Source organism: Oncorhynchus tshawytscha, linkage group LG30, assembly GCF_018296145.1.
Source record: "Oncorhynchus tshawytscha isolate Ot180627B linkage group LG30, Otsh_v2.0, whole genome shotgun sequence".
Classification (NCBI taxonomy): domain Eukaryota; kingdom Metazoa; phylum Chordata; class Actinopteri; order Salmoniformes; family Salmonidae; genus Oncorhynchus; species Oncorhynchus tshawytscha.
Window position 1 is genome coordinate 40,610,066 of NC_056458.1, and position 23,958 is coordinate 40,634,023.

At 43.1% G+C, this 23,958-nt stretch overlaps 2 protein-coding genes across 10 annotated transcripts in view; one reads left to right on the plus strand and one right to left on the minus strand.

The window, feature by feature from the left end:
• Positions 1–9,912, plus strand: part of LOC112229083 (rho GTPase-activating protein 26) — a 158,631-nt gene extending 148,719 nt beyond the window's left edge. For 3 of the 5 annotated variants that reach the window (XM_042309079.1, XM_042309076.1, XM_042309078.1), the window contains exons 21-24: positions 2,473–2,508; positions 3,442–3,552; positions 4,609–4,700; positions 8,710–9,912. In XM_042309079.1, coding sequence (XP_042165013.1) covers positions 2,473–2,508; positions 3,442–3,552; positions 4,609–4,700; positions 8,710–8,798 — 328 coding nt within the window. In that variant the 3' untranslated portion in view covers positions 8,799–9,912. The remainder of the gene's footprint in view (positions 1–2,472; positions 2,509–3,441; positions 3,553–4,608; positions 4,701–8,709) is intronic. The other 2 variants (XM_042309077.1, XM_042309080.1) reach the window with 2 other exon arrangements.
• A 2,018-nt stretch (positions 9,913–11,930) lies between these two features.
• The window catches only part of LOC112228297 (glucocorticoid receptor), a 107,327-nt gene continuing 95,299 nt past the window's right edge, over positions 11,931–23,958 (minus strand). For all 5 annotated transcript variants that reach the window (XM_024393493.2, XM_024393492.2, XM_024393491.2 and 2 more), the window contains 2 exons: positions 15,868–16,025; positions 11,931–15,381 (listed from right to left, as the gene is read on the minus strand). In XM_024393493.2, coding sequence (XP_024249261.1) covers positions 15,211–15,381; positions 15,868–16,025 — 329 coding nt within the window. In that variant the 3' untranslated portion in view covers positions 11,931–15,210. The remainder of the gene's footprint in view (positions 15,382–15,867; positions 16,026–23,958) is intronic.

The following is a 23,958-nucleotide window of genomic DNA, read 5'->3' on the forward strand; positions in this document are numbered from 1 at the left end:
CTGTCTCTCTCCTCTCTCTCAGTAGAGCTGTCTCTCTCCTCTCTCTCAGTAGAGCTGTCTCTCCTCTCTCTCAGTAGAGCTGTCTCTCTCCTCTCTCTCAGTAGAGCTGTCTCTCTCCTCTCTCTCAGTAGAGCTGTCTCTCTCCTCTCTCTCAGTAGAGCTGTCTCTCCTCTCTCTCAGTAGAGCTGTCTCTCTCCTCTCTCTCAGTAGAGCTGTCTCTCTCAGTAGAGCTGTCTCTCTTAGTAGAGCTGTCTCTCTCCTCTCTCTCAGTAGAGCTGTCTCTCTCCTCTCTCTCAGTAGAGCTGTCTCTCCTCTCTCTCAGTAGAGCTGTCTCTCTCCTCTCTCTCAGTAGAGCTGTCTCTCTCTCTCAGTAGAGCTGTCTCTCTCCTCTCTCTCAGTAGAGCTGTCTCTCTCCTCTCTCACTAGAGCTGTCTCTCTCCTCTCTCTCAGTAGAGCTGTCTCTCTCCTCTCTCTCAGTAGAGCTGTCTCTCTCCTCTCTCTCAGTAGAGCTGTCTCTCTCCTCTCTCAGTAGAGCTGTCTCTCTCAGTAGAGCTGTCTCTCTCCTCTCTCAGTAGAGCTGTCTCTCTCCTCTCTCTCAGTAGAGCTGTCTCTCTCCTCTCTCTCAGTAGAGCTGTCTCTCTCCTCTCTCTCAGTAGAGCTGTCTCTCTCCTCTCTCAGTAGAGCTGTCTCTCTCCTCTCTCTCAGTAGAGCTGTCTCTCTCCTCTCTCAGTAGAGCTGTCTCTCTCCTCTCTCTCAGTAGAGCTGTCTCTCTCCTCTCTCAAGAATGGTAAATAGAAGAAAGTAGCCTTGGACCGGTTAATCCACGTCTGGGGACTGGCAGAACTGTAGAATTTATTGTCTCAGGTCAGGATTCTAGAACCTTGGTTAGTGAAGGGAGCAGGTCATAAAAACAAGACATGGACAGCAATAGGATAGTTATGGATTAGTGACGGATCTGTAGCCAATTGTTCTAATGAGAGAGGTACTAAATTCAGCTGACCCTTTGCAAACAAGAACACAAACCAGATGGAATTAGAATTCTCAGGCACATTAAGTATTTCCAAAGGTTGAGAAATGCACCAATAATATGCTAAGAGCCATTCAGACATCATAAACAGACAGATGACAGAGTAATACAGTTATTACAGGCTTTGGGAGTACAAATATGATTTACTCATAATGCAGCTTAGGTGACTTTCCTTTTACAAAGTGGAATTCTTGGAGACGTAGTGGAAAACACTACAGATGTAGGATCTTAATTTGATTACGCTGTTGCAGGAGAACGGTGTTGACATTTCACTTGCCCTGCCTGTGTTCTCTCCATTAATGCAACCATGCCCCCTTGCCACGCCTGTGTTCTCTCCATTAATGCAACAAGGCCCCCTGCCCTGCCTCCATTAATGCAACAAGGCCCCCTGCCCTGCCTGTGTTCTCTCCATTAATGCAACAAGGCCCCCTCCATTAATGCAACAAGGCCCCCCTGCCCCTGCCTGTGTTCTCTCCATTAATGCAACAAGGCCCCCTTGCCCTGCCTGCCCCATGCCTGTGTTGTTCTCTCCATTAATGCAACAAGGCCCCCTTGCCCTCTCCATTAATGCAACAAGGCCCCCTTGCCATGCCTGTGTTCTCTCCATTAATGCAACAAGGCCCCCTTGCCCTGCCTGTGTTCTCTCCATTAATGCAACAAGGCCCCCTTGCCCTGCCTGTGTTCTCTCCATTGCAACAAGGCCCCCTTGCCCTGCCTGTGTTCTCTCCATTAATGCAACAAGGCCCCCTGCCCTGACCAGTAATATCCTGCGTTACATTTGGCCTACATGCTGTTTAGTAACCTAGGGGGGTAGCAGACTAGGCGTAATACGGTAATCTTTATTTAGTCTGGTCAGTGTTGATACCCCATCTGATAAAGCTCTCTGGGCCTGGCGCACTGTAATTGAATGATGTTGTCAAGATTGATGGACGATGTGAAAAAAAGGTGGGATCAGTTTCATTAAGCCAGCTCAGGCGAAGCGTGCCGCTCTGGGAGGAGGAGCAGAGATGTGCTGCTCGGCAGGGGAATGCCAGAGATATATGCCGCGGTGTTGAAAGAACAAGATGCATTTGCTTTGAATTAAAAATGGTAGACAAACAAAGGTAGAGGTGTAATCTGATGTAGATTATAAAATTGGTTTAAAACCTTAAAAAAAGGACCAAATATTTATCTGAACACCTTGGGGTATTTCATGTGTGGCAGATTGGGTCAGTCAGTTTGTGGGAGGTTGTTACAACAGGCAGAGCTAGCTATGTGGAAAGTATTATTCATGGATTGCACTATTGTCACTAATGGCTGTTTCTAAAAGTAACTGCACATAGCGGCACAGTGACCCTATGCATGATTAAATATACCGTAGGCATCAGCATGCCTCATTAATAACCTCTTCACTACAGTGTAATGTGAAGCAGCATGACTAACTCACTCCTCCATTGTGATTCCAGGCTGAACCCAAAGAGCCGCACCAGTATCCCAACGAGGTATGGACGTGTTCTTCGCACCCTTTCGTCACTAACCAATGACCCGAATCTATCACAAATAACAAGATAATTCAGTCAAGATGTGTCTGTGCCATCACAATAACAAATCACCTAGCGTTCTTACCAGTTCCAACTCAATACGTACTGAGCTATAATTAAAATGCACCCTGATCTTTGTTCACAATCAGATATATTATATCGCAGATGTCATCAAACTATGACAACTCTAGTCTAATGGGAATTACCATTGTTTACTTGCGTCTGAAACAAAGAACAACCAAGTTCCAGCTGATACTTAGTTCCAGCTGATGCTTAGTTCCAGCTGATGCTTAGTTCCAGTTGATGCTTAGTTCTAGCTGATGCTTAGTTCCAGCTGATGCTTAGTTCCAGTTGATGCTTAGTTCTAGCTGATGCTTAGTTCCAGCTGATGCTTAGTTCCAGCTGATGCTTCGTTCCAGTTGATGCTTCGTTCCAGTTGATGCTTCGTTCCAGCTGATACTTAGTTCCAGTTGATGCTTCGTTCCAGCTGATGCTTAGTTCCAGCTGATGCTGAGTTCCAGCTGATGCTGAGTTCCAGCTGATGCTTAGTTCCAGTTGATGCTTAGTTCCAGCTGATGCTTAGTTCCAGCTGATGCTTAGTTCCAGTTGATGCTTAGTTCCAGCTGATGCTTAGTTCCAGTTGATGCTTCGTTCCAGCTGATGCTTAGTTCCAGCTGATGCTTAGTTCCAGTTGATGCTTAGTTCCAGCTGATGCTTAGTTCTAGTTGATGCTTAGTTTTAGCTGATGTTTAGTTCCAGCTAATGCTTAGTTCCAGCTGATGCCTGTATGCAGCCTGTACGGGTTGTCTCACTAGATACTGGATATAGTATAGCCACTCCATGTAGTCGCTGACAGTCTAGTCACCGTGGATGTTGTGTATGTGTGTCTCTCAGCCCAGCCTCACCCAGCCCCACCTCACCACGTTCCCCCTCCTGGCCGATGTTCTCCGCACCCTCCAGCCCCCAGCCAGCTTCCTCCACCTCCAGTGACTCCTCCCCCATCAGGTCTGTCACCACGTCCTCCCAACACGCCATCTTCGGTTGCACCTTCTACTCACGATGCCAGTTCTGGAGCTTAGCTCCGCCTCACTGCTGCACCCCCTCTGCCCCACCCCCACCACCGTGTATGATCACTGACAGATAGTTCCTGATCACCCTGAGAGGCTTACCCTGTTCACACTATCGCGCCAATTTGAATTGCACTATACTAGCTCAGGTTCATTTATTCCTTCCCAGAAACAACGGCAGACGTGTAACCAGGCCAGCACAGTACAGCTCAGCTCAGCTTGGCTCAGTCGTGTGAAAAGTTATAAGTAAGGTGGATCACAGGCTCATCTTTGGTTGATTCAGGATACAGCCAGTCTATCAGACTTCCAAAAATGGTTATGCATGTAGGCAGGTAATTCAGATAAACTCCATAATAAAAATACCTTGAGTCAGGTCTAGACAGATATAGACAGATATACTCCAGATTATAAATACCTTGAGTCAGGTTTAGACAGGTTCAGAATAACAATGGGCCTTTTTTGGGGAGCTGTGTAAATATCTGTCGGAAGTATAGCATATTCGTTGCTGCTTTTTGCTTTACAAGGACACACTTCTTGTAAAGCAAGATGGCTACCTTGGGTGGCAGGTAGCCTAGTGGTTAGAGTGTTGGGCCAGTGACTGAAAGGTTGCTAGATCAAATCCCTGAGCTGACAAGGTAAAAATCTGTTGTTCTGCCCCTGAACAAGGCAGTTAACCCACTGTTCCGAGGCTGTCATTGTAAATAAGAATTTGTTGTTAACTGACTTGCCTAGTTAAATAAAGGATAAAAATAAAAACTTCCTTGTCAAACTATATAAATGTATTTATACAGTTGATGACTATTAGGGAAAAGTGAATTATAGGCACACAGAGACTTTCCATATGGGAGCGATGATGTTATAAGACACTCTGGTACAGTTGGAGCTTCACCTGTCATTGCTCCCGACAGTTAGGAGTGGTGGGACACTCAAAGTGCCCAATGTGGTATCCGAGTGAGTTGGATTATAACATGTTATTTTCCCTCCCCCTCTGTAGCGTCCCAGGCAGGCAGGCTAGGGCCCTCTACGCCTGCAAAGCCGAGCACCACTCTGAGCTTTCATTCATCGCAGGGACCACCTTTGAAAATGGTGAGTATGGACCACTGTGACTCTTAAATAACCGTGCCCCAATCCCAAATGGACCCCTAAACCCTACGCCCTATGCATTTGTGAATATCTGAACGGATTTGCTTGGTATAAACAATATGGTGAGACTTCCAGCTAGCCCATCAGAGAGCAAGGTGGAGCTACTACCAGATTGGTTGCACCTGTCAAATCCTCACAGATACCGTGCAGAGGGAAAATGTGGGATGGTAGACCTATTATTATTATAAAACAATACAGTGCATTCAGAAAGTATTCAGACCTCTTGACTTTTTCCACATTTTGTTACGTTACAGCCTTATTCTTAAAATAATTAAATAGTTTTTTCCCCTCATCAATCTACACACAATATCCCATAATGACAAAGCAAAACTGTTTTATTTGTATTTTTTGCTAATTTATTCAAAATAAAACACTGAAATATCACATTTACATACTGTAAGTATTCAGACCCTTTATCAGTACTTTATTGAAACATATTTGGCAGCAATTACAGCCTTGAGTCTTCTTGGGTATGACGCTACAAGCTTGGCACACCTGTATTTGGGGAGTTTCTCCCGTTCTTCTCTGCGGATCCTCTCAAGCGCTGTCAGGTTGAATGGGGAGCGTGGCAACACAGCTATTCTCAGGTGTTTACAGGGATGTTAGACCGAGTACAAGTCCAAGCTCTGGCTGGGCCAATCAAGGACATTCAGAGACTTGTCCCGAAGCCACCCCTGCATTGTCTTGGCTGTGTGCTTAGGGTCGTTGTCCTGTTGGAAGGTGAACCTTCACCTCAGGCTGAGGTCCTGAGCGCTCTGGTGCAGGTTTCCATCAAGGATCTCTGTACTTTGCTCCTTTCATCTTTCCCTCAATCCTATTTATAGTATTTCTGTTTTACTTTGTCATTATGGGGTATTGTGTGTAGATTGATGAGGAACATGTTTTATTTAATTAATTTTAGAATAAGGCTGTAACGTAAGAAAATGTGGAAAAAGTCAAGGGGTCTGAATATTTTCTGAATACATGATATACTGGTCATATGAGAAATTAGCCAGGGGTTTTCTATGACCTCCCTCTCTGCCCTCATCGTCCTCCCTGGTACCAGTGTGTGGTTGAGGAGGAGGAGGAGGAGGAGAGAGCAGAAGGAGCAGGGAGGAGGGCCAGGCTGCCTCACCTCTTCTCTCCTCCAGGGAGGAACCTGATCCTAGCCAAGTCTCCAGGGGCCAGGTCCCTACTGTTACTTTATCTTAATCACCCCGAAACCTCACCACTCTTAACACTAAGGGCTCTATTCAGCGTTACAGATTACGCGATAGAATAAAAATGGAAGAGGTCATCTCTGATTGTGCCGATTTATGCAGCGTTTACCGTGAAAGCAGTCTCCGTTAAAGCAAGAAACATCACCTTTCAATTTCAATCATGCTGTTGAGCTGAACTTCCGCAATGCTGATTGAATAAAGCCCCAAATCCTATCTCTGTTTTAGTTAAAGCCGTTTTTCTCTGCCCTAATGAAAACCACTTTCATATTGTTTAAAATGATAACTAATGGCTCTATTCATTCCGCATGGAGGAAGTTCAGTTTTACAGTGTGTTTGAAATGTAAAGCCAATTTTCTACCTTTATCAGAGACTGCATTCACAGTAAACACTGCATATGTCCGCTCAATCGGAAACTCCCGGAATCTGTAACGCTGTAATGCTTCACGAACCAGGGTGACATTTACTGTAGGCAGAGCAGCCATTTGAGCCAGTTGGGTTATAGATTAAAACTGTTATTAAGTTTTTATGAAATACACTGTGTGAATGTCCAAACCCAGTGTAGCCTGTCTTAGAAGCAGAAGGGTTATAGTGCATGTCTGGTTGGGTCAAGGGTCTGATGATCTGGGAAAAGCAGAGATTAGCAGCGTGCGAATCAGCCACACAGGTTGCTCAGGTACAGGAAGAAAGAAGAACAATTATTGTATGAGGTCCTGGTCTAAAGTAGCGCACTATATAGGGAATAGGGCCCTGGTCAAAATTAGTGAGCTATATAGGGAATAGGGCCCTCGTCAAAAGTAGTGCACTATATAGGGAATAAGGCCCTCGTCAAAAGTAGTGCACTATATAGGGAATAGGGCCCTGGTGAAAAGTAGTGCACTCTGTATGGGATAGGATGTCATTTGAGGAACACCCTAGGGTCCATAGTGCTCTAGGAAATGTTTCCCTAAGCTTTCCCATCTACAGTTCACAGATACAGTTCCCAGCTACAGTTCCCAGCTACAGTTCCCAGCTACAGTTCCCAGCTACAGTTCCCAGCTACAGTTCCCATCTACAGTTCCCAGCTACAGTTCCTAGCTACAGGTCCCATCTACAGTTCCCATCTACAGTTCCCAGCTACAGTTCCCATCTACAGTTCCCAGCTACAGTTCCCAGCTACAGTTCCCATCTACAGTTCCCATCTACAGTTCCCATCTACAGTTCCCATCTACAGTTCCCAGCTACAGTTCCCAGCTACAGTTCCTAGCTACAGTTCCCAGCTACAGTTCCCAGCTACAGTTCCCAGCTACAGTTCCCAGCTACAGTTCCCAGCTACAGTTCCCAGCTACAGTCCCCATCTACAGTTCCCAGCTACAGTTCCCAGCTACAGTTCCCAGCTACAGTTCCCAGCTACAGTTCCCAGCTACAGTTCTTAGCTGCAGTTCCTAGCTACAGTTCCCATCTACAGTTCCCATCTACAGTTCCCAGCTACAGTTCCCAGCTACAGTTCCTAGCTACAGTTCCCAGCTACAGTTCCTAGCTACCAAAACAAGACTAGGGGCTTTATTCAGTCTGGAAAGCTGATTGCGTGATAGAAATGTAAAGGTCATTTCCGATTGGACGGACATATGCAGTGTTTACTGTGAAATTTGATTGCCTTAAATTAGATTGCTGTAACGCTTAACTTCCGCAATACGGATTGAATAGAACAAGTGAGTTTTCACACTCATTTATGTGCAGAAGTTCTCTTCTCAACTCTCTGAATAACCTGTCAACTCTCTGAATTACCTGTCAACTCTCTGAATAACCTGTCAACTCTCTGAGTAACCTGTCAACTCTGAGTAACCTGTCAACTCTCTGAGCAACCTGTCAACTCTCTGAGCAACCTGTCAACTCTCTGACTAACCTGTCAACTCTCTAACCTGTCAACTCTCTGACTAACCTGTCAACTCTGAGTAACCTGTCGTTTCTCAGTGCCTATATTTTGTTTATAGGTTTTTTGTTTTAAAAATATAGAAAACAGACCTATGGACTGATACATTTACAATAATGTATGTAATTGCAATGACCCCTTATGTAAATTGTATCTACAGCCAGCCTGTAATGGCGCTTCATGTTTTCATTGTGGCTTGGGGAATCAATGCTGCTAGGGGTCATCAATGCTGCTAGCGGTCATCAATGCTGCTAGCAGTCATCAATGCTGCGAGGGGTCATCAATGCTGCTAGCGGTCATCAATGCTGCTAGCAGTCATCAATGCTGCTAGCAGTCATCAATGCTGCTAGGGGTCATCAATGCTGCTAGGGTCATCAATGCTGCTAGGGTCATCAATGCTGCTAGGGTCATCAATGCTGCTAGGGGTCACCAATGCTGCTAGGGGTCATCAATGCTGCTAGGGGTCATCAATGCTGCTAGGGGTCATCAATGCTGCTAGGGGTCATCAATGCTGCTAGGGGTCATCAATGCTGCTAGGGGTCACCAATGCTGCTAGCAGTCATCAATGCTGCTAGGGGTCATCAATGCTGCTCGGGGTCACAGTTGCACACTGGGGTCTTGTTCATCTTATACCGCCTTCTCAAGAAGTATGCAGCGGTGTGTGTCACCCCCCTCTGATTCTTCCCATAACCACCAGAGTGCCACTGTCCCGGCTGTCAGTAGCTACTCACCATATTGGTCTCTGCTTTCAAATGAGGAATATCTAATGTTCTGTTGGATAACATGAGAGGCGGTCAACGGTTGAGAACAGCTCAGCTATGTGCATCTGTCTCTCATCCCTCAGTTCATTCCTCCAGGGAGCCAGGCTGGCTGGAAGGCACCCTGGACGGCAGGACGGGCCTGATACCGGAGAACTATGTGGAGTTTGTGTAGTCCTGGATCAGGACTGAACTGGAGAGACCACGCAGCTGCACTGTTTCCCTGCAGCTTATTGGAAGTCTGGAGCACAGAGTGCTCCCTGCTGTGCATGGTCATGAATCTGGAATTCAGCAGCAGACTCTGTGTGTGTGTGTGTGTGTGTGTTTTGCATTGTTGCTACAAAAGCTCATTCCCCTGTTCAGACAGTCCTTAGTTCATTGAATTGCACTGCCACTGCTTTTAGTATCTTCTATCATCAGTTGTTGGAACTTAGGAATATGTTTCCATTTTGGGGTGGGAAAAAAGTAATTGGTCTGAGGTTTGGACTGCTGTCCAACTTCTCTTCCTGTGTACTGTCTGTAGGAACAGGGCGGCTGGTAACCTAGCGGTTAAGAGCGTTGGCCCAGTAACCCAATGGTCGTTGGTTTGAATCCACAATCTGACTAGATGAAAAGTCTGTTGTGCCCTTGAGCAAGGCACTTAACCCTAATCACTCTGGAGCGTCTGCTAAAATGTCAAATGTCACAATGAATGGAGTTGACTGTGTGGGGGGCTTTCATCTCTAAATGATAGGGGGGTATTTTTCAGCAAGTATCGCTATAAATGCAACCCGGTATTCCCCTAGACAAAATTGGTACAACAGCTGCTGTTGTACCAAACAGTACAGCGGTGGGAGCATATATTAACTCCCGGTTACACACATTTAATAGCTTTTTTTATTAAAAAATATGGAACTACTGGGTGAAATTGTCTCAAAAAACCTAGAAAGTTAACTGAACTGTTTTCATTAACTGATTTTTTTTCTTCTTAACAGGTAGAGTGCAAAAAATGTTTTAATGTGAAACTAGACCACTTTTGTTATTTATATACATTTTCAAAGCTGAGATCTGAACTGTATTCTTTTAGAGTGTATTAACATTGTAAATACATTTGATAAGGTATCATTTTCTAAGTATCACATTTTGTATTGTAGCATATTAACTGATTTGTTTTTTAGCATCTTAGTTGCTACATTTTTTGTGTCATTGATTTCCTGTCCATTGGGAGCCTGAATATTCTTTTTGATCAAATGAATCATGAACAAGGTTGTATAGAAGATAATCTATTAAAGACCAACATTGAACTCGCAGATCTGTCCTAGTTTCTTCATGCGGCAGGGTAGCCTAGGTGGTTAGAGCGTTGGACTAGTAACCGGAAGGTTGCCCCTGAACAGGCAGTTAACCCACTGTTCCTAGGCCGTCATTGAAAATAAGAATTTGTTCTTAACTGACTTGCCGAGTTAAATAAAGGTAAAAATAAATGTCTCAATGCCTTGGATTTTATAGACCTATTCTGAGCACTGGCATGTCGTAATGGATGCCAAGGGAACCCCAAATTTCTTTCCAAGATTATGATTTTTTAAAATAATTTATCTTTCGTCTCTGTTTCATAATTTTCCTTCAGTTTACAAGAGGCTGAATGTATCTCACAGGAGAAAGCATCCGAGCGAGTGAAACAGCTCCCCTGTGTCTCTCTACATGTAGGCCATTTATCTGATGCTGTCTGGTCCAAACGAGTATGACATTTTTGCCGCCCATAGCTTTGAGCTAAACCGAACAAGCTCAACTGTGTATGGTCCTGGTGCACCAAAAAAAGTGTCAAGAGAAGCCAGCTTTAATTTGGCCTCTATCAAATCCCATCGAGAGCATACGTCAGTGACAGAAAAAATTGAATTGTTGCATCTCGTTGAGTTGTCCTCCGATGGCCAGCTAGCCAAATTGTCCCTTTCCCAAATTAGCCATGGATGGAAATAGGGATTTAGACTTGTGGTTTTCCTTAATTCTCCATACTGGCCAATGATTATAACGACTATTCTGATCCAACCATTAATTCACACATTGTGCCTCTGGCCTGAGAGGATGGAAGTTGAATATGTAGCTAGATGTAGAATGCTAATGTTAACAAGCTAACGTCCATGAAAGGAAGTTAGGCGAACAAGAATTTTAGCCAGGTACCCTAGGACAAGATATTAAAACGTGTACTGTATGACAGAGTGACAGACCGTTTCGTCAACTTGGAAGAGAGGATGGCATTGGCGTTTCTCTACAAGTAGGGTGAGTCAACATGTTTTTCTACTTGCACAAACACAGAGGAATCAGAACCATGGACAGCCACATCATGTTTCGTTTACATTGAACCAAATTGTTTTTGGTATTATTTAGTTGTCACTATATGTCACCTCTAAGCAGAGGTGATTTAATGACATTGAAATTGAAATAGTGTCTTTATAGTGGAGGCAGATCCTGTTTTCTTTGCGACTTGTGGTAACTCCATGGTTCTAAATCAATAGTTGTTTAGTGGTCCGAAAATGTCAGAAACATTAACTTGCTTGACCATGCTGTAAGTCATGTAACTCTGTTACTGGACTGAGGTTGCTCTCCTATTTTGTGATGAAACAAAGGTGTGGTATATCACATCCGCAGTGATTTTACCCACGCACCGCTACTGGTTCTGAGTAGACAACCCTAATATAACAATTTTTGATATGAAAAAACATATTCAAAATAAAGGGAATTCCATCTCATTCCGCAGAGGGCCGAGTGTCTGCGTGTTTTGTCTGCGCAACTTGGGAGTGCCTTCATACATGCCTTAGCTGTGGTACAGTATGTTGGCCATATACTGTACCACAAACCCCTGAGGTGCCTTATTGGTATTAGAAACTGGTTGCCAAGGTAATTAGTAGAACAGTAAACAAAACATTTTGCATCATACTGTGGTATATTGTCTGATTTCACCACTGTTTTTAGCCAATCAGCATCCAGATCTCAAACTACCCGGTTTATAATCCGTTATCATGCTCCAGATAACTCCTATCCATGACCTCACAGTGACTTCAAACCAGCTATGTTAGCAACGTAAGCCCTTTAGAAGTTGAACACGGAATAGACTTACGGTCATTTCTCAAATATTTCCTCAGTTGGTGAACAGGTTCCCAGCTCCAGAAAGTTTGATGGATTCAAAACATTTTATACCACAGTGATATGGAAATTGTAATTTCCTTTGAAGTTCCTGTTAACTTTTATGTCTGATGTCATCCAACAAACAGAGTTAAGAAAAATGTGTCATTCATCAAGACAAATTTGGAGGCCTAAGAAATGACTTGAGAAATGATTGAGCAACCTTTTATTTTATGAACAGGTTTATCTGGAGAAACATTTGATAATCATCTAGGAGGTCGTGAAGTGAAACTAGAGCAACCAGAACTACAGACATTTTAGTCCAACATTTAATCAAATTGGTGAAAATATTGACATTGACAGCGGTAATACAAACTATTTTGTAAACAAATAGACAATGTATATATTCTTTACATTTGGATTACATGTACAGAACTGAAATACAAACAGAACAGACTTTAATGAAAGCCATATACCAGTGAAATATGATCTGCCCTCAATCTTTAAAGATACTATTTGCATGTATTTTATACAGAAAATACTCTCTCAACCAGTATGAGGTTGAGATGAGGTAGTGAATTAACATATATTTGTAGATTCTTGTAGGCCGTTTTGTGGTTCGTAGACCAAAACAAATCAATCTGAAATGAGGCAGGTCAATATTTAGTGTTTGCAGTGAAAAACTACAATTTATTTTCTTTCACTGCAAAGACTTGAGTACAGACCTACCTCCTTTCCTATTCATTATGAAACGTGGTAGTGCAAATTCTCTGGTAGATTACTTTCACACAAATACCTTTTTTTAAATCTATTTTTAAATGACTGGTTAATCCTCACAGCAATATACAAGAGACCAAAGCCTAGACCATTACAAAATATATTTAAAAATAGGTACTATAATTGGATAATAAGTGCTACTGTAAATGTAACTGGCTGCTTGAATACTTCTGATCTCTCTGCTTTGGCAACTCTGTTGCACTATACAAAATATACTCCAGTCCTTCATCCCTCCCAAAACCCACATTTTCTAAAACAAAGTGGTCTTTCATATAATCTTTCCCATTGATTTATAGAATTTATATTTTAGTCAGACAACATATTAACACTTTCTAAGTACATATGCAATACATTTATCTTTGTCAAACACAAACCAACAGAAAAATAAAACAATTACTGTCTTACTCATCAAATGCACAAAAAGACAGTAAAATTATTCATATCAAAGAGGATCAAACTGATATTCAAAATTACTGAAAATAGTTTTAAAAGAAATCAATTTTCAAAAGCATTGACAGTTAAGTTTTCCTGAATTTAAACCCACATTTGTATATGGCTCTCTGTCTCCCTTTCGCAAGGCCTTAAGTGAAACTTGTTTGAAAAAGAAAACGAAAAAAAAAAACATGTGTATAGGAATATACAGGTATTCTGTCAAAAGTTGTCATGAAACATGTATTAATCAAAACTTCAGGGGATGTTACCCTATATGTACGTACATCTACGGCAATACAGTGATCATTAGGATATGATCAAGCTGGTTTGACCAATCGAAGACCAGAACAGAGACAGTCCTCTAACACTACGTGAAAGTAAACCAAAATATGTCAATCTCCCCCCCCAAAACACGTGCAGAGAGCAATCACCAGGGGATCCATCTCACGTGGTCATTCCAGCAGTCTGACTGAAAGGATGACTACATGAGGTAGTTAGACCACATGGCTGCCATTGTTAACAATCCTGGCATAATGATTACGAAGAAGGAGCTTAGAAGTTAGAATAAGGCCAAGTAGAAAGCCTTATAGCAATGATTCTGCACTTGCACTCCAAAAGCCATTTTACTTTGGGCTTTTACATGGCATAAGCTGGTGTGTGGCGATTACCTCAAGAGAGAGAGAATGACTTCTAGCGGGGACGGCGAACTTCCTTTTCACAGGGAAATGTGCAGGTCACCATACTTTGATAGCATTACAAAACACCATTGCAAGTTCAAGAGTCTCAGAGTACAAGTATACAAAATGGCTTGAAAACATTTACATGATCTAGTGAACAACAATCAATACTTGTATTCCTCGTTTAGCTGGTGTACTTATTATTTTTTACCCAATAATATTTTTTATAAAATGAGCACCCTGAAGCATAGAATAATAATGCTTGGACAGCAAAACAATGACACAGTTCTGGTTTGGCACTAGTATAATACATACAGGTGGTGGAAAAAGGGGCCAAACTGAAGAGCTTGTGACATTTTACAGAATTTAAAACTCCCAGAGAATAGTGACTCAGCTTCACGCATCATAAGAAATAGGGTTTGACAACTTTGAAATAAATACATCCGTTTTCATATCATATGAACAAACTTGTTCAGGTCATTACTTTCTGTCCTTTTTGCTCACTCTCTCACTCACAGACAATCATTAGCCACTGCTGCAAACTCCCTTCCCATCTCCCTGTAGTAACCAAAAATATATATATTTTATATTTGAGATTCCTCAAAGTAGCCACACTTTGCCTGGATGACAGCTTTGCTCACTCTTGACATTCTCTCAACCTGATTTTCACTGGTCTATTATTTTTTTGTAGAAAATAGTAAAAATAAAGAAAAACCCTGGACTGACTAAGTGTGTCAACTTTTGCCTGGTACTGTAAAGGTTGAACTGATGTTTCACCTATAACAAATGTGAATCTTTTTTACCACTGTTGAATTATGACATTCTGTATGTGACATAAGCCCAGACATGGGCAGGAACCAAATTCTCCTTATGAATAATTAATACCACAAAGCATTATTGATGCTTTTGAGTATAACAACTACCGAAAGGTTGCGGAGAATGAAATTGGACATAAATGTTAGATTTCATTACCTTACGTAAGGAGCTCCCTCTCGCTAGTTCCCTTCTGGGGATCATTAAGAGGCCCACTTGACAAAATAAACATGGCTGTTAAGAGAACAGAAACTACCATTGTGATTAACAGATAGAAATGCATACAAAAGTGTTTATATTAGATTCCTATGCAAAATACTTGCTTTTGACAGTTTGAGAAGAATAGCTATAGACAGTCTGCAAAGCTAAACCAAAAAAAGGCACGTTTTCCCTTTTCTGATAATCTTGTGTAAAAAAAGAAAAAAGAGCCGGTGTGTGCATGCATAAAATCAATTCAAAATATGAATCTCTTTTCGTTGGTAAAATTTGATTCCTCCAATCTCACAATAATCTACTGTTATGAAGTGATTCACGGTCTAAACACGACTCCAGAACAGTTTTTGTTTGATTCAGAAGGGTCAGTCTAGGTTGTGACCTGTCGCTCGGTCACTGTGTTATTCTCCTTTGCAAGTTCTATTTCTCCACCGGAGTCCTCTGGAAACCGATTCAGGAGCATGCTCTCTCTACATTAATCCGTACTGGTGGGGGTCCTGGGCCATCTGCAGGGAAAATAGGCGGGTCTGGCTGGCTGGCGGGCGGGCGAGAGCATGGAAGGCAGGGGAGGCTGGGGTTTTAAGGCATTGTGTCATGGTTTAAGGCATGAAACAGAAGTGGCTTGACGCTCCCATCTTTGAATTTCGGTAACTGGTTGCTGATGATCTCAGCCAGCATCTCCGGGAACTCCACGCTCAGGGATTTATTCACAAATGTGTAGAAACAGATCTGCAGGAGGCCCCCCACCATCTGTGGAAACAACAGGGTATTTTTTAGCGGTCTTTCACTAGGCGCAGATTGGCAACAACAGAGCAACATGCAAGGGTGCTTAGCTACTGTTTGGTACAGTGCAGTGTCAAGCCATCTTTCACATTGATAGCATAGCTGGAAAAAGAAGCTTGTGACACATTCTAATGAGCTCTTCTAACTCAAGAGGTTGACAAATACACATAGAACAACAACAGTGCAGTCTCAACTGCTCATCATGCATACTGGAACTCTGTAACAGGTTGATGTGTTGGTATGATGACAAGTAGAAGATGTAATATGTGTGTGTGTGTGTTGTGGATGGGGATACTCTTTCATTTCATTGTATTTATTTAGGCAGGATAGGCCAAGCAGTAACACTTGCCATTGTTTACCAGGAAGTCCTGGGTTCCATAAGTCCCTGGAAAACAGTGGCATGTGTTGCTGAATGGTGTTGTGTGAGCAGGCTGGGTTCAGCCTCAGTCTCACCTCTTGCATGGAGTCCAATAGCTTAGTAAGTTGATAGAACCTCTGCCAGTTCTGGCTGGAGTTCTCTTCCCGCTTGACGATGGCCTTCCCCAGCTCCTTGATGTAGGTCATGCGGATCTCATCAAACACAGCCTGGCTCTTCAATCCATCCTTTGGTACTGTAAGCACAAAAGAAGGAGGGCGGGAGGGAGGGAGTAAAACATACAATCTTTTACACATCATGCATTTAAGGCAGTGTATGTCAATATAGTACTTACAAAAAAGCCATAATGAAAAGCTTGGTATGTAACCTCAATCCGTCTACCAACATTCACGCTAGACAATCTGACCTACAGCTAGGCTCGGTAAGGAAGGAGTCTCTTTTGACCCAGAGTCTCCTAGTCTGAACACTGCCCATTATCCTGTCACTACGGTCTCATACACACCACCCACCCCTTCCGTATCAACCACAATTAGGTCAATGGAAAATATTCAGAACCACAGGTAACGTCAATGGGTTTTATGCTGTCCCATTCTTCCCTGATGAGAGCCAGATGAAGGATCTACCGTGGACTGCAGGCTTCTGGGATCTTGGAATTAGGCCCAGGCAAAACCGCACTCAATGGATATTATGCAAAACAACATAGGTGGGAAATTGTCAAATACTCTCCAATTGTCTTATCAGATGAGAAATACAGTGGGGAGAACAAGTATTTGATAACCTGCAAAATCGGCAGTGTTTCGTACTTACAAGGCATGTTTATTTATTTATTCGTTATTTTACCAGGTAAGTTGACTGAGAACACATTCTCATTTGCAGCAATGACCTGGGGAATAGTTACAGGGGAGAGGAGGGGGATGAATGAGCCAATTGTAAACTGGGGATTATTAAGTGACTGTGATGGTTTGAGGGCCAGATTGGGAATTTAGCCAGGACACCGGGGTTGACACCCCTACTCTTACGATAAGTGACATGGGATCTTTAATGACCTCAGAGAGTCAGGACACCCATTTAACGTCCCATCCAAAAGACGGCACCCGACACAGGGCAATGTCCCTAATCACTGCCCTGGGGCATTGGGATATTGTTATAGACCAGAGGAAAAAGTGCCTCCAACTGGCCCTCCAACACCACTTCCAGCAGCATCTGGTCTCCCATCCAGGAACTGACCAGGACCAACCCTGCTTAGCTTCAGAAGCAAGCCAGCAGTGGTATGCAGGGTGGTATGCTGCTGGCATGTAAATGTCTTTTTTTTTTATCATAGGGACACTTCAACTGTGAGAGACGGAATCTAAAACAAAAAAACTGAAAATCACAATTCCGGCTCTCGGAGACCTGTTCGATTTTCTTTAAGAAGCCCTCCTGTTCTACACTCATTACCTGTATTAACTGCACCTGTTTGAACTCGTTACCTGTATAAAAGACACATGTCCACACACTCAAACAGACTCCAACCTCTCCACAATGGCCAAGACCAGAGAGCTGTGTAAGGACATCAGGGATACAATTGTAGACCTGCACAAGGCTGGGATGGGCTACAGGACAATAGGCAAGCAGCTTGGTGAGAAGGCAACAACTGTTGGCGCAATTATTAGAAAATGGAAGAAGTTCAAGATGACGGTCAATCACCCTCGGTCTGGGGCTCTATGCAAGATCTCAACTCGTGGGGCATCAATGATCATGAGGAAGGTGAGGGCTCAGCCCAGAACTACATGGCAGGACCTGGTCAATGACCTGAAGAGAGCTGGGACCACAGTCTCAAAGAAAACCATTAGTAACACACTACGCCGCCATGGATTAAAATCCTGCAGCGCACGCAAGATCCCCCTGCTCAAGCCAGTGCATGTCCAGGCCCATCTGAAGTTTGCCAATGACCATCTGGATGATCCAGAGGAGGAATGGGTGAAGGTCATGTGGTCTGATGAGACAAAAATAGAGCTTTTTGGTCTAAACTCCACTCGCCGTGTTTGGAGGAAGAAGGAGGATGAGTACAACCCCAAGAACACCATCCCAACTGTGAAGCATGGAGGTGGAAACATAATTTTTGGGGGATGCTTTTCTGCAAAGGGGACAGGATGACTGCACCGTATTGAGGGGAGGATGGATGGGGCCATGTATCGTGAGATCTTGACCAACAACCTCCTTCCCTCAGTAAGAGCATTGAAGATGGGTCGTGGCTGGGTCTTCCAGCATGACAACAACCCGAAACATACAGCCAAGGAAACTAAGAAGCATCTCAAGGTCCTGGAGTGGCCTAGCCAGTCTCCAGACCTGAACCCAATAGAAAATATTTGGAGGGAGCTGAAAGTCTGTATTGCCCAGCGACAGCCCCGAAACCTGAAGGATCTGAAGAAGGTCTGTATGGAGGAGTGGGCCAAAATTCCTGCTGCAGTGTGTACAAACCTGGTCAAGAACTAAAGTAAACCTATAATCTCTGTAATTCAAACAAAGGTTTCTGTACCAAATATTAAGTTATGCTTTTCTGATGTATCAAATACTTACGTCATGCAATAACATGCAAATTAATTACATAAAAAATCATACAATGTCATTTTCTGGATTTTTGTTTTAGATTCCATCTCTCACAGTTGAAGTGTACCTATGATAAAAATTACAGACCTCTACATGCTTTGTAAGTAGGAAAACTTGCAAAATCGGCATTGTATCAAATACTTGTTCTCCCCACTGTACAAATTGACTTGCCCCTGGTATACTCTTTTTGGTTTGGATATAGTGAGGTTATTTTCCAAACATAGAATAGAATAATCCCGAAATGACGTCTCGTTAAATGTGGTGCTACACGTGCAACACAGCATTCCTAAACTAGCCCACAATGCCTGCTGTGTGGATCAAGCAGTCAACAAGTCGAGCAGTCATTTGAAAGGGTAAGAAAATTTCAGCGAGACAACTCAAAAGGCGAAATCCATTAAAGCCAAGATAATGGAATTCATTTTTCTTGACAATCAAGCGTTCTCTCATGGGTGATGTTGGCTTTCGCTGCCTGGTCGAGCACCGGTACACACTACCAAGTGCGCTATTTTTCAGATGTTGCCCTACCGGAGTTACACAGTAATAGCGTCACTGCTATTAGCTTCAAGACATACATACTATGGAACGCTGTTTGGGTCTTTGCGTGTCAAAAAAGATACAGTAGCACTGTCAAAGCTTTTTAAAAAGTCTGCAAACAAGCAAACACCGGCCACAAATTATGTGTTTACAATACCGCATTGGTAATAAACCATCATTTGTTCGACCGCAACTTCTGGGGTAGCTTATTCTTAGCAATGATTTAGGAATCCTTGTGAGGAAGTATTAGCTAGGTTGCTACTTGTTGTTCACCTATTGAAATTGAACTTCAGTTCATGAAAATAAATAGCGAGCCAGATAGCTAAAGCTAACATTATAAACAGCCAGCTAGCTTCATCTTGCTAGTGAGGCTTGACTGGACTTGGTTGTGAAGCTATCCACAATAAGGATTAGGCACAAGAGTGAAATTTGCAGTTTGCCTTCAAAATAAAAGTATGTCATTGACAGTGATGCAAATGAATACAAATAGTAGAATTATGCCATAGTTTTATTTTGAAGGCTAACCGCAGTCTACTATTGTGGCTAATTCTTATTGTGGCTAGCTTCACATAGATGCTGTTTCCTGAAGTCCACGATCATCTCCTTTGTTTTGTTGACATTGACTGTGAGGTTATTTTTCTGAAACCATACTCAGAGGGCCCTCACCTCCTCCCTGTAGGCCGTCTCATCGCTGTTGGTAATCAAGCCTACCACTGTAGTGTCGTCTGAAGGAACGTCTATGAGGGTGCCCTTGTTTACAGATTTAGGGTTGTACCTGGTGGGTTCCTTGATGATTTGTGTGAGATTGAGGGCATCTAGCTTAGATTGTAGGACTGCCGGGGTGTTAAGCATATCCCAGTTTAGGTCACCTAACAGAACAAACTCTGAAGCTAGATGGGGGGGGTTCTATCTTGACGGAAAATGTTATAGTTTGGTATGTAAATCTCCGAATTTTTGGTGGCCTTCCTAAGCCAGGATTCAGACACGGCAAGGACATCAGGGTTGGCAGAGTGTGCTAAAGCAGTGAGTAAAACAAACTTAGAGAGGAGGCTTCTGATGTTGACATGCATGAAACCAAGGCTTTTTCGATCACAGAAGTCAACAAATGAGGGTGCCTGGGGACATGCATGGTCTGGGTTTACCTCCACATCACCCACGGAACAGAGGAGGAGTAGGATGAGGGTGCGGCTAAAGGCTATCAAAACTGGTCGCCTAGAGCGTTGGGGACAAAGAATAAAAGGAGCAGATTTCTGGGCGTGGTAGAATATATTCAGGGAATAATGCACAGACAGGGGTATGGTGGGCTGCGGGTACAGCAGAGGTAAGCCCAGGCACTGGGTGATGATAAGAGAGGTTGTCTCTGGACATGCTGGTTGTAATGGGTGAGGTCACCGCATGTGTGGGAGGTGGGACAAAGGAGGTATCAGAGGTATGAAGAGTGGAACTAGGGGCTCATTGTAAACTAAAACAATGCTAACTAACATGAACAACAGTATAGAATGCATATTGACATTTGAGAGAGACATACAGCGAGGCATAAAGTAATCGCAGGTGTTGATTGGGAGAGCTAGCTAAAACAACAGGTGAGACAACAACAGCAGGTAAAATGGTGATGACTAGGCAGAGAGGGTCGGATTAACTACACACAGAGCCTGAATTCGCGGCTGGGGCCGACAGATAAAAATAAATAAACAGAATGGAGTACCGTGATTAATGGACAGTCCAGCAGGCATCAGCTATGTAGCCAAGTGATCATAGTGTCCAGGGGGCAGCAGTAGATGGAACAGGGAAGCCGCCACTACGTTAGCATGTGGGCGACACAGCGTTTAAAGTTAGTAGGCCGGGGATAGTAGGAGCGTCTGCTCCGGCGGAGGCTGGTTGAAGGCACATCGGATGGAATATTTGTCGGCAGACCAGTCGTGGTGGTGCGGAGGGGTGCCGTGTTGACAGAGAATCCAAGCCAGATGGCGAAAGAGGTATTGTAGAATTTAGTTTTCTAGCCGGGAGATGCGCCTGGCTCACGGCTAACACAGCTAACTGGTGCTAGCTTCTTGGCAGTGGCATTAGCCACTATAGCCAATCGGTAGCAGCGGTGATCCGGTGCCAAGGTCCAGAGTTTACAGCAAGGATCCGGTGGAGTATTGGGCTCTAGCCGTGTATGAGTGGGGTTCGGGTGAACAGCTGAGTAGGCCGGGAGGTGGGCCTCAGGGAGAGCTAGCTAGCTGCAAGCTAGCTGTGAAGATCAGAAGTAGTGGTCCAGGGATTACGGCAGGAATCCGGCGTTGTTGTGGAGAGACAGTCCGATACTGGTAGACTAGCGAGTATTATCCAGGCTAAAAACAGGGCTGGTATCTGTGCAGAAGGTAAAAGCCGCTAGCAGTGGCTAACAATGACTAAATAGCTTGTAGCTAATTAGCTGGTTAGCTTCTGGAGGTTCTTGAATGTGTTCTAAAATTGAAAATAATAGCGATTCCGTATCACATTGGGTGAGGCAGGTTACCGGAATGTATAATCAAATTAAAAATCGAAAAGAGATTGAAAATAAATTGAAATATAAATACAAAAAATACGAAAAAACACAAAAAGTACATGAGAGGACAAACAAACACGTCTTCACTGCTACGCCATCTTGGGATCACTATGGTGTTAAATGCTGAGCTGTAATCGATGAACAGCATTCTTACATAGGTATTCATCTTGTCCAGATGGGTTAAGGCAGTGTGCAGTGTGATTGCGTCGTCTGTGGACCTATTGGGGCGGTAAGCAAATTGGAGTGGGTCTTGGGTGTCAGGTAGGGTGGAGGTGATATGGTCCTTGACTAGTCTCACAAAGCACTTCATGATGACGGAAGTGAGTGCTACAGGGCGGTAGTCATTTAGCTCCGTTACCTTAGCTTTCTTGGGAACAGGAACAATGGTGGCCCTCATATCGGTGAATCACAACTAACAGGAGATATGTCTATAGGTGGGTAGTTACACTTCTCAAAGGTCACTGAATTGGTGCAACTTGGTCAGATTGAGGGATTTCACCATTTTTGGATTGTATGGATTTAAACAATGACTATACATTGTACAACGCTCCACAATATGTATATATAATATGGAACAGCTGTTTTTTTTCCTGTGAGTGAGGAGCGGATTTTAGCCGAGCGGTTGAAAGGGACGTGGAGCATTGGAGCACGGCTCCATAAGCGGGATTTCCGACCGCTCAACTCTGCTCACATACTCAGCCTCCAACTGGTAATTACTAGTTAAATCTGCCATGAATCCTTGTTACAGGGGGTATAGAAGATTGTTGTGTGCAACAGGAAGTGGCAATTGAATACAAGCTTCACAAAATGGTTTTATTGTTAAAATATTTCTAGCCGGTCTCACTATGGGGTTGAAGTGTTTTTCTCAACCCACTCAGTTTTCCCACACAAAACACCAGACAAAAATGGCCAAAAGGAGTAGAACTAGCTCACCCGCTTTTACAATATGATGTGGCTATTAGATGTTCAATGTTTCTTTAGGTTTTAAGTTTCACCATATTAAAGTTCAGTTCACCTCACAGGGTTAATTGACCTAAACATTTGGGACAGATAACTAACACAATGACTGTCAAAGCAACAAACTAAGGCTTTACAATAGCAATAGCTAAGTTTGCATCCAATAGAGTCAGTTAGAGAGTCAGTAGCTAGGTTTCCATCCAATAGGGTCAGTTAGAGAGTCAGTAGCTAGGTTTCCATCCAATAGGGTCATTTAGAGAGTCAGTAGCTAAGTTTGCATCAATCAGTTAGATCAGTAGCTCCATTAGGGTCATTTAGAGAGTCAGTAGCTAGGTTTCCATCCAATAGGGTCAGTTAGAGTCAGTAGCTAGGTTTCCATCCAATAGGGTCAGTTAGAGAGTCAGTAGCTAGGTTTCCATCCAATAGGGTCAGTTAGAGAGTCAGTAGCTAGGTTTCCATCCAATAGGGTCAGTTAGAGAGTCAGTAGCTAGGTTTCCATCCAATAAGGTCAGTTAGAGAGTCAGTAGCTAGGTTTCCATCCAATAGGGTCAGTTAGAGAGTCAGTAGCTAGGTTTCCATCCAATAGGGTCAGTTAGAGAGTCAGTAGCTAGGTTTCCATCCAATAGGGTCAGTTAGAGAGTCAGTATCTAGGTTTCCATCCAATAGGGTCAGTTAGAGAGTCAGTAGCTATGGTTTCCATCCAATAGGGTCAGTTAGAGAGTCAGTAGCTAGGTTTCCATCCAATTGGTGACAGAATTTCATGCAAATATTCTAAAATACGCTTTCAAAAAAAGCGCATTTTCCCACACCTGACTTGTTGCAGATACAAATCAGTGTGTGATGACGTAGGGCACACAATATTTACTTTTTCACTTAAGTTTTCATGTACCAAATAAAAGTGTAATGTTCAATGTGTTTTCATCACATTTTCAACTCTATCAACAGATGTCACAAAAACTGTTGCGTTACATAGCAAATGGGCCTACTCTGGTCTTGGCATGTGTTCTAGCCAACAGCTCGCAGATACAGTGCGGGTAGGCTAGTCTACATGAGATTGCCGTTTTGACAAATAAAAACAATCAAGCATTGAACATCATGTCACCAGAATAAGACACTCGACATTTATTGTAAAGGAGCATCACGCGCATACATACCATGCACTTTCTTCACCCTGTGAATTTCATCATAATTTGTTTTATCTAAAGGCGTTTCCACATCAATTTCTTGCATAATACATTTTACCGACACAAAAAGTTCCCACCATTTCAAATGAAGAAATTTTCTGAACAGCTGTCATGATATTTTTCTTTTATATACGATATGACCTTACTCGCATAAAAACTGGATGGAAATGTGGTTACTGATGGTGAAAACTTAGGAAACATTTTGGGGTTAAGTGGGTTAAAATCTTCCTAGAAGACACAAATGGAGCATGGAGGGACATGTCAAAATGCACACTTTTTACATTGATTTTTTTTACTCAATATTGGTTCAGAATTTCTATTTAAAATAGCAAAGGGACGCAAAAAAGGGACAACATTTTTGTGGAATGACCCAG